Source organism: Crocodylus porosus, unplaced genomic scaffold, assembly GCF_001723895.1.
Source record: "Crocodylus porosus isolate Cpor-Errol unplaced genomic scaffold, CroPor_comp1, whole genome shotgun sequence".
Taxonomy (NCBI): Eukaryota; Metazoa; Chordata; order Crocodylia; family Crocodylidae; genus Crocodylus; species Crocodylus porosus.
Window position 1 is genome coordinate 45,334,682 of NW_017728918.1, and position 11,328 is coordinate 45,346,009.

Here is an 11,328-nt window from a genome sequence, read left to right on the forward strand (position 1 = left end):
GTAGTTCTGGTTACTGCACATTAATTTAGTACTTGATTATACAAGTATTAATCTTAATGTGCAGAAACTATGGAGCATTAATGAACGTGTAGATGTGCCCAGTAAAGAGAAACGTCCCAGCCTATCCTAGCTATACTTATTATTTATTTACCTCTTTCTTTTTTTATATACCTCTAAACAGTCCTCATTTTTTCAGACTCCCTCTACGTTGCTATACTCAGTAAAAATACATATCTCATTTCAGGAAAATGAGCTGATTTCACTCAGATGGACACAGCTCTACTATTCCTGTGCAATGATCTTTATGCGTCTCCAGATTGTAAAAATACTGACCAGGGAGTCACCTACAAGCAGCTAATAGGTTCCTAGCTCAGGAGTCAACATTAAAAACCCTCTGTTACAGGCAATTATTTCAGGTAGAGGGCTGCTTAATGATTTTGGTGAGGTATCGAGGGCTTCACGGGTAGCCCCACCCCTTGGCAGGTGCCCCACGCCCTGGTCACTATCTTGTGACCAGAAGTCCTGACCCCTAACCCCTGACCTTTACCACTGAGTTTCTCCTTTTGCCTAGGAAGTACTCCTTTTGGGGCAGGGGCAGTTTGCTAGCACAATATGTGTGAAGGGATGGGGTGGTGCAGCTGGGGAATGTGTGGGGTATGGGTATGGTGCAGGTGCAGTGTGTGGGGATATAGGATGCATGTGGGTGTGGGTGTGGGTAGGGTGCAGATGGGGTGTGTTTAGGGTATCATGTGGATGTGGGTGGAGTGTTTGGGACTGCTAGATGTGTGTGTGGGTAAGATGAGGGGGTGTAGGTGTTTGTGGGATGTAGATATATGTGAATGTGTGTAGAGGGTGTGGAGTGTGTTAGTGGGGTGCGTATGAGGGGTATGGGACATTTATAGTGGGGTGTATGGTTGGAGTGTGTGTGTGTGTGGGTATGGAGGGGGGTGGGGTGTGTGGGTGGGTTGTGTGCCCATGTGGGGGGCTTCCCTCCTTCCTGCTCTTTGTGATATGGCTGAGCCCAGCCCCTCCGTGTGTGGGGGAAGGGGATCAGCTCTGTCTGCCTGGCTCACAACACGCTGCAAAGGGCAGGAAAGCAGCTGTCACCGCTGGCAGCAAAGGAAGCCCCTTCAAGAGGGTAGAGAGGACAGGGAGCCGAGCCTGGCATCAACAGCTCTCTTAGTCTCTGTCCAACACCTGCCGGGCAGGGCTGCAGCCGAGCCTGTCTGGCTTCCGCTACCGTTGCTTCTCTCTCACCTGCTTGCCTGGCAGAGCTGCAGCAGGGACAGGAGGAATTGCTGGAGGAGCCCAGCGGTTTTCCAGGCAGTGGCAGCAGCAGCAGCAGCAGTCCCTGCTGCAGTGCTCTGGGCAGCAGGTAGGGAGGGGAAGCTTTAGTGTTGAAGGGAGCAGTGTGGGCTCTGCCTGCAGCTCACTCTGGCCCTGCTCATGTGGGGCAGGGGAGTACGTGTGGATGGAGGGGCGAGCGTGAAGGAGCTCGGTTGCTCACAAAGTTCTGATGGGCAGGCAGGGACAGACAGGAGGGGGGAGCAACAGCAGGGCCCAGCGTGCACTTGGTCCCCTTTCTTAAGTGATGGAGGAACCCAGCAGTTCCCTAGGCAGTGGCCATAGCAGGAGCCCTGCTCAGAAGCTATGCCTGCTGGGGGGGGAGGCTGGGAACACAGCATGTGCAGCAGGTAGTCACGGGTGGGGCTGGATAAAATTAATTTGATCTGGTCCACAGGCCATATTTTGCCCTCCCCTGCTCCATTATCTTGAGATCCTATTCCATCAGAGGTGTAGGAGGACCTTTTAGCCAATACCCTATTGGCACTGGAGTCATGCAGAATGAAGTCTAAGTCAGAGAAGGGCACTCCCTTTGAGGGAATGAGCTTCTGGATTCTCTTCCCAACGCTATCCATACATTTTATCAAAAGATTACTTATTGTTAAATACATGAACAGCATTTGGAAAAGGAAGCAGAAATCAGGGCTCTCTACCACCCAGAGAAGTGGCCTAAGCTAAGGAGCCTGTTTTAATTTTTCTTGCTCTTCTTTTGGTCCCATGATCTTTGTACCTACCAGATCAGCTTCAAAAGGTGGATGCCCCCTTTTGGGAGCATCCAGACACACATGAACATTTGGTTTCCCGGGAACAACTAGCAGTGGCTCACCTTGTGCTGCAGCTACTTATCCGCAGGGAACACCTATGCCAAGCACATTTTGGCACACAGCAACTTGCCCCAGGTGGGGTAGGGGCCTGCAGCTGTGGCGATTGTGCCACGCAGCGCCTCAGTAAAGAAGTACAAGATGCGAGTTACTGCAGGATTTAGCTCATTGTGACCACTTTTTATCCATCTTCATTAGACTAAAAACACCATTAAAGATTCAGTTGTATTATTCCTCAAGTGCTGAATTGAAGCAAGTGTATAGAATGTCACTTGAAAACATATATTATAGGATACGGACCTATGTCTTTTTTGATATGGCATGACCAGAACTGAAAACAGAATTTACAGTGAAAATAGTTGGTCAAATTATAATATGACTTTATATTTTAAGTATTATTTTCTCTCTCTTGGTTTAGCAATGTTACGTATTTTTTTAATGTCCTTTCACACCACGAAATTTTCATCCAGCTCTAAATAATTATACTGAGGTCTTTGCCCTGAGTGGCTATAGTTTACTTAGAAACTAGCAGAGTGTATGACGAATTCAAATTATTCCTCCTAATTTGCATTGTTTCATAATGGTCAACAATTCCTTACACCCTTCTGTTATTGAATATCTTGTATGCATTTTGTGTCATTTGTGAATCTGTCCACCTTACTATTTATTTTCCTTTTTTGGAATTAAAAAAATATGCTAGACATTGGTCCTACTATGGAACCTAGTAGCACCTTTTTCCATGAAAGAACACCAATTTTTCTAATCCGTTTCTAAACCATTAGAGTTACTCATCTGTTAGCGTTTCCTCAATATATTTTGTCAGAGACTTCAAGGATTTTCCCCATTTCACTGACACACAAATCATAATACAATAAAGCTAACAAAATATTTTTTGTTTATTCTGCTATCTGAAATGGATCTTGGTAGAACAAGTAATTAACAATTACCTTCTGGAAGACGAAGAAAGAAACTGAGCAAACTGCCACATCTTTTTCATCTCTGCCTACTGTGATTCAACTTTTTTCTTTTTAACTAAATGATTCCAAATCTCACATTGATGTTGGTTTAACTGAAAAAAAGATTGGCATTAATATAGAAGGCACTACTTTACATATGAAAAATATTACTCTACATTTTAAGTATTTGGCGTTTTAACAACATATGGAGGTACTGGATGAAGACTAATTCAGCCTCAAACTAAGCATGGTCTTACTGAAGTAAATGTGGTGACTTGCAATAGTCAACTATACTGTGCAAAAAGAGATAGTTCCCTGTATTAGTCTGAAATCAGGAAGAAGGCAGAGCAGAGTTGCACCCTGTAGACTGACAGCATCTGATGAAGTAAGCTGTTGCTTGCAAAAAAATTATGCCTCTGAATGAGTCCTAAAGGTGTCACTGCCCTGCATCTACACAGCATAAATATTGTTAATGGATGCAGTTCCTGCAAGTTTAAATAGACCACATTAGCGTTTTGGGGGAGGTACTTTTTGGGGAGGCTACTTTCTGTTTGGGGTTTAATTTTTTTTCCCCTGAGAGAAGATATAAAGATTAAAACAGCAGTAGCAGCAGTAGACAAGTACTAATACTATCCTAGATGCATATTAGACATTCTCTTCTATTATCAGAGCAAAGCCAAATAAAAACACCTTTCACTAAGTCATCACATTACCCCCAAGTCTGTACAAAATTTTATTTTACCTTGAATGTCAAAAATTTAAACAAACTTTTTAGTATGACAACAGTGAAACAGCACGTTGCGGGGGGAGGGGAAAGGGGAAAGCTGCATATAAAGCTCTGGTTAAGGACTCTGCATTAATTTAAAATTGGACTAAAATTGTAAACGGGACTTGTGCAATTACTTTTTACTCAGAAAGCAAGCTATGGGTCTTGCCAGCAGTGCATACAATGAAAGTTAACATAAAAAAGGTCTTGCTTAAAATGGAAGATAAAGCAGCGTAACAAACATGGCCATTAGTGAAAAGCATGAAGAACTTTCTTCTTATAAACCTGCTTCTTGCGTTTGACAACTTCAGCTCTTATAAAGGACACCAAAGGAATTGAATTTTGATCTATGATTAAACTGAGCATATTAAAATTGTTAAACTTCATTGTACAAAACTGTGATTTTCATTTCTGGCCAACTGCAGGTACAAACCAAATAAAATCTATTTTTTAAACTAAGGTAATTCGTACATAAGTTAATCTACCCACACAGTCTGCATCACTCTGAAGTAAAACCCTGGCTGCAGCAGTGTCAATGGGAGTTCTTCTTTTTCACCCTGATGCTTAGATAAAAGAACTGATTACTCAGTGGTGAAATTACTTCCATAAGGAAGTCAGATACTTCTCTTAATTTTATAAAAAAAATAGGATTTTTTTTTGTAATGGAAAACCTTGAGCTATGAAATATGTAATGTACATAAGCCAATGAGATTCACACACACACAAAGTAAAAGCCAGCCATATCCTTTGAAAATCAAATACTGCATATGTAGGCTAATGTGAAATATTTCACAGTAATTTAAAATATTTAGGCCCTGCTCCTGCTCCCAATGGAGTTTAAAAAAAAGCTTTAGGAATGAACTTCAGTGGGATCAGGAGCATGATAGGACACTTACAAACCAAATAGCAGATATGATTTACTTTATTCATGTTAAAATCATGTCTCTCTCAAAGACTTTGAGATCTAATTTATGCTAATTATTCAACAGCAATGGCAGATACATTAAAATGGAATGTGTGATCTTCTAGAGTCTTATCCTAGATCCTTTATAAAATCAGAGGTACTTTTGTTCCTGTTTATGGGATTATTGCTAGTCATCTTCCTGAGACATGAAAAACTGTAAAAGACAAGCACCATACCTATTATTCTAACACAACACAAATTAATAGTTTGGCCCCTTTCTAAATGGATCTCTTCCTACAATTACACTAAAACATAATGATGGATCACAAATTCCAGGGGGTCCAGCCGGTCCTCGCATTCCAGGATTCCCACGATCTCCATCTTTACCAGGCTGCCCAGGCTCTCCAGGACGTCCCTCTTTACTAAGACCAGGTGGACCTTCAGGACCTAAACGGTATATTTACCATAAAGAAAACCATTACTCTAGAACATTAGGTATGGATACAAACTACACATTGGATTCCAAACCCTCAGAACTTTGAGGAAATATCTTACTGGGCTAGGAAAAATGTCATTTCCCAGGAAAAGGGCCTCCTTTAGTCAAGTGTATATTACAAAGAGTTAAAACAGTGGTTAAAAATGACCATATTAGCTGTGCTGCCTCCTCTGCTGGAGTCAAGATATACAAAAAAGATTAATTCAGAACAGATTTAAAATCAAATACTCATATAATCTAGTTTGCTCTTGACATAAATCATAATTCAGTGAAATTAATGAACAATTTTCTATGGACTTTGTTGGCCTTGTATCAGGCACGCTAATCTAGTCTTTTTTAAAAAAAATATTTTTATAGAACAGGGGATAGTTTCCAAAACTGCTGGATGCTGCTGCACCCTCTTCTCTACAAATGAGTATTTAAATCTATTTGTAGTTTCTCAATATTTCTGGAAATCAGGCCAGTTGCAATTTCTCTCTGTTTTCATTACAAAACAGAACTTTGTTAACCTCAGATCTCAGTCTATTTGGAAACAGGAATTTAAGTCACTAACTTTTATGAAGAGCTACTTTACTTAATTAATTCTAATACAAAATGAAAAATATATAAAGCATGCAACCATATTATTTTGCTTTTCATCAACCATTGTATTGTTTAAGCTTCTTTGAACTATATTAATAATTCAGAAAATAATATTTTCAAATAATCAACATGACATTAAATCTTGATTTACCTGGAGGACCTGGGGGACCTTGTTCACCAGGAAGTCCAATTCCTGGGCCACCTTTTGCCCCATTTTTTCCTGGTAACCCTGTAGATTACCAAACAACATACATGCACTCTAAGTATTATTTTCATTTGAGAAGTCAAAGGGGTGGGATTGCATGCAAAATAATGTACCATATAATAAACAGTTATTTGTACAGTGCTATTTAATGTAATTTTCTTAGTTAGCTGAAAGGAGACTGATAAAGAATAAATGGTAAGAAATATACATGCTCGGCAAAGGGAATAGATGACAGACTGAAATGCTGAACAGAGCTGATACTGACTGGCTTTTCACTTGTGGAATAAAAGGTTGCATGAAAAAAAAAATTGTTGACTTCAACATAATACCTATTTCGAATAGAAAACATAACAGACTTTTCAAAAGGCACATAAAAATTAAAGTCCCTCCCATCCAGACAAAGAGAAATAAATTCTCTGTTCCGTGACATAATATGATCAGTTTTTTCAGTGACTACCCATTTTTCAACATTTGCTGTGTAGTCAATGTGAATCGATATCAGAATCTTTTTCAGGAAATAAAAGTAGCTAAGTGCTGAAGATAAAACTTCAATATCTATGAAATGAACTTTGTTTTTCATGCCACAGTCAAAATGTTGCAGGGAAGAAAGTATTTTTGAAGCATTCATTGAGTTACAATTAGCATATTGCTAGTTAGCTTGATACAGCCTTCTCAGAGACTAAGTTCTGTAAAAATGTAGTACCATATTTCCTGAATACAAGACAACCCTGAATGCAAGGTAACCCCCAGTAATTAGATTCTATGCATAGAAAAATTACAAATTTATTACAATTTTCCATGTATGATATCTAAGTATTGAAGGATCATCTTAAATTATTTCACTCAATTGCAGGGGGTTGGCAGAGAGGTGATGAGGGGGACAGTAATGGGACACGCAGTGGGGACCAGACAGTGAGGGAGGCAGTAGTGGGGCATGTGGTAGGGCAGGTGGTGGGGAGCAGTATGAGGTAGGCATTAGAGGATGGTGGGTGACAGGCAGTAGGAAGAGAGGTGGTAGGGGCATGCAGTGTGGAGGTAGTGGGGCAGGCAGTGAAAGAGGCAGGCAGCTTGCCCCCTGCTGCCTGCTCCTCCACTTACTCCCCCTTCCACCCACATTCCCCCTCCCCCCGCAAACTTACCTTTGCTCCATGTCAGCACACTCTGTCCCTGCTGCAGCCTGGGACACACAATATGGTTCCAGCCCAGCCCTGCAGCAAAGGCAGGGAGCCAACATGGCTGCTAGAGGGCTGGGCTGGAGCCATGCTCTGTGTCCCAGGCTGCTGCAGAGACAGATCCTGCTGACAGAGCAAAGGTAAGGAGGAGTGCAAAAAAGTGGGGGAGAGAGGGAAGCAGCACAGTTTGGAAGGAGAGTGGGGTCTGCAGGGAAGGAGTGGCAGGGCATGCAGAGGCAGCGGGGGGCCAGGAGGCAGCTGTGGTTGCAGCCCTGGCCCTGGGTTGGGGCCAGAGCCACAGCAACTGCCAGTCCCCACAACTTCACCTCCCTTCACTGCCTAATACTCAATTGTAAGGCAAGGGTCTTATTCCCCCCCATACGAAATGGGGGTGGGGGACCTCATCTTCTAATCAGGTAAATACGGCAATTGCTGAGATCAAATGTAATAAATTATGGATGCTGCCACATACTTTGGCTTTATTCAACCTTAGCTTTAAGCATGTGAATTATGAGGGGCTACATAATAAAAGTAATGATTTTGCGTAAATATTTTGCTGCACCATAGCTGATTATTATTGAAAGGATACAGAAACTTCAAAATACTGCAGAACAGTTGCACGTAAAAGCCTCTGAACATTATGACCACCAAACAAATCCAGATACATAGAAAAATTACACCAGTATTCACTAGAAATTAAATATAGAAAATTTAGGAGAGTATAGAGATGTTACAGGTTATAAAATTAGTGGTGAGGGTAACCCGCACAAAACAAAGGATGAACATAATAGAAATAGTAGAAGCCTAGGGGAAGGAAAATAAAACAAAACAGACCAATTCAGCCCTGATGGAAATGAGTGTAAGTCTAACTGAATTCATTTAATCAAGGAGAAATTCTATTATTTTGTTGCCTTTGCCATAAACAGCAACATGGGAAGAACTCTGGAGAAAAACAACACAAAGAAGTACAAGACTTGCTCCTAAAAACTGAATAGCAATGTGGGTCCTTTATATCTCCTCAAATGGTAATCTGTAACTTTTAATAAGCTATGAAATACATTGATCACTTCAGTCAACACTACTTAAGGACAGGCCTGTTACTGTGTAATAGCAGGCAATAACAGTTCTCCAAGTCTCAGGTTGAAGTCTGTGAGATATACAATACTGAAATCACACAGTACATAACTGTACTAATATAGTAAACACTGACATTTCCTCTGAATCTTCTGAAGCCTAAATATGGAGCTCAAAGATTTTTAAAATACTCTTTTTTGAGCTTAACTTCTCTTTTGTAGAGGTTTCACCTTTCCAAAATTACTCATTTTTCCCTGTAATTAAACACTGTATTTTGGCTCTCATGCACTCTCCCTGGTGAATGGCAATTTTCCCAGACTTTTCCAAGCCCAACAGCTCCAAATAATTAGAATATTAGAAGAAAGCATCAATCTACCACAGAGATACCTAAAAGTTCCCCTGGAAAACTGTTTGCATGAAAACTAAGAAACATTAATTATAAAGCAATGGTAGGGAATGACTTTGCATTTTCCACAAAGGCCACTGGCAATTGCATACTTGTAACATCAAGCAAAAAATGACTCATGGTCCTGAGTAAAGAAGGACCCAGATTGTGAAGAAGATTCTAATGATGGATCAGATTCTTTTTGTTGCATAGCACTCCTACAGATTAAGTTTATCTTTGCTTCAGTTTGAGATCTGATGAGAATGCTGGCTTTGCTGGCATGATTCCTGGTAATGATTTTTGTTGCTGAATTTACTGAATCTTGACTGATTGCTGAAATGATAAACTTTAAAAGTAGCAGATATCAAATGCATGTGTGTCAATTAAAGACAGACAGCATAATAACCAGAAATAAGATGTAGAGTTAAACTTTTGGAAGAACATGGGAGTACTGGTTAATCACCTTTCTGAGAGTGTTCTTTCCCCCACCATCTCCCTCCCCCCCAAATATTAGGACAAACTACTATTATGTTGACTTCAGGAAAGAAAGGCAAGGTGTGAGTTAGTGCAGAATTTTAGCTCATTGTAATCACTTTTATCCATCTTTATTATAAGGCAAAAATCACCATGGATGCAAAGTTTTTCATTAAGCAATAAATTAAAGTGTATGGAATGTTGTTTGAAAATATATATAAAAATCACTAAAGGCAGACACTGCTTATATGGAGAAACAAAAATATGGGAGATATCTATACAGTTACCTCTTGTTCCACGTGTACCAGGACGCCCAGGAATTCCTGAGAGACCTGGAACCCCATCATTTCCGGGCAAACCTGGAAAACCTCTAGGGCCTTCTGGACCTGTTGGTCCTGGTGGACCAGGGAGTCCAGGGGGAGCACTTTGAGTCTGACAATGGTTGCAGTTGTGCAGCCTTCCACTCTGAAGGATAGCAGGCAACTGGGCTAGGAGAATTCAAATGGAAAAGTTTAGGTTGTTCTGACAATTATACTGAGAAGATACCTTTATCCAATATAAAAACAAGCAAAACTGCAAACTATATAAATAAGAGTTTCAGATAATTATCTATTAGTCACTAAAAGCAAACGTTCTAGCTTAATGAGGATGAGGCTGCAGATTTATGAATTCAGATTGATAAGTTCTGAAAATATTATGAAGTGTAGCATGAAAATATCTCACAGGGAGGTATAGACAATCCAGTGTCTTAGTAATATGAATTTTCCTTACCTAGAGTTTACTTATAATTATAACAAGAGCACCCAAATCATTTAAAATAATGATAGAATAAATGAAATATATGCATAAGGTTCTTTGGAACTTACTTCTCAATACATCTGTACAAACTTGGCGAATAAACTCTTCTGAAAATTCCCTTCCCTGAATGAATACAAAAGGGTTATAAGATACACTGAATATGTTTTTAAAAAGTACGATAACAACAGATATCAAGGACCATACATACAGGCTTTCCATCTGATCCAGGTGGCCCTGGGAGTCCTCTGTCCCCTGGCTGTCCTCTTGGTCCAGGAGGTCCAACCAAACCATGAATGCCAGCCTCGCCTTTTTGTCCACTGAAGCCTCTAATGCCAGGGTCTCCTTTCTCACCTTTCTAAAAACAAAGGAAGCAAAAAAGATAACTAAATCCCTTCACAGGGTTCCACAAGCACAAGAATCTTTATTCATTGTGAGCTGATGGCAGGCCTTCACTGAGGTGCCTTCATTAAATCAGAATAATCAAGATGTATGTAGATCAACTAAACAGCAGACATTAATAGGTCTATGTCACCAAAATATAAAGACTTCTTTGGACTTTGTAATTAATACATTTATTTGCAAAATGGCCATTTGAAATATAGTAATATTACACATAACCAATTGTACATTTTTGTATGGGCCTAATTTTTAATCCAAGGCAGAGCCAGTTAACTTCCCATTTAAAATATAATACAAATATTAAACAATCACCTAAAATATTTTTCCTCCTCTCTTTCACTATATCATCGCTAAGCTAATACAGAACTTTAAAAGCCTATTTTGGAAGGGTAGAAAATAAAAGGTTAAATTCTGACTCCACTGAAGTCAGTAACTAGAATGATGTCAGGATTTCACCTTCAGGCCTCTGTGTGTGAGTGGAATCACAGTGGGAGGTATGGGAAGGAGGGTCAGAAGTTCAATTTGTGTTAGATTGTTATCCAGACCTCAGTTCATCTCAGAATGATTGATGATAATTAACCCATCTGCTAGGGTAAAGTTAAGCTAACACTAGAAAACATTTGGAAATAAGAGAATTTCATCAAAGCAATGATTCCTGTACACATGCGACTACCTACTGCACTAGTTATTTTGGATTGCTTTTCAAACTTGAAGCCAACAAATCTCAAGTGCAGTGTAATTCGGTACATTTTCAGGTTTAAAATTAGTCTTGTATCTTTGCTCCCCTCCGAGTTTTTTCTTGCCATTTGTATATGGCTTCTGCATATTCTCATTAGTAGCTACTTCCAAATGTACTAGAAGGAAGGCACTAGGCAAGATGTTGCTAAACAGTCCATTTCTTTGGACAAAGAAGGAAGGTTTAAAAGGTTCTTAGTCACATATCCTTCATAAT

General features: G+C 40.0%; 1 protein-coding gene across 2 annotated transcripts in view; it reads right to left on the bottom strand.

Moving 5' to 3' along the window:
* Positions 1–3,825: 3,825 nt before the first annotated feature.
* Positions 3,826–11,328, bottom strand: part of LOC109311745 (collagen alpha-1(XXI) chain-like) — a 142,903-nt gene continuing 135,400 nt past the window's right edge. For both annotated transcript variants that reach the window (XM_019537555.1, XM_019537556.1), the window contains 5 exons: positions 10,186–10,332; positions 10,046–10,100; positions 9,467–9,667; positions 6,021–6,098; positions 3,826–5,238 (listed from right to left, as the gene is read on the bottom strand). In XM_019537555.1, coding sequence (XP_019393100.1) covers positions 5,051–5,238; positions 6,021–6,098; positions 9,467–9,667; positions 10,046–10,100; positions 10,186–10,332 — 669 coding nt within the window. In that variant the 3' untranslated portion in view covers positions 3,826–5,050. The remainder of the gene's footprint in view (positions 5,239–6,020; positions 6,099–9,466; positions 9,668–10,045; positions 10,101–10,185; positions 10,333–11,328) is intronic.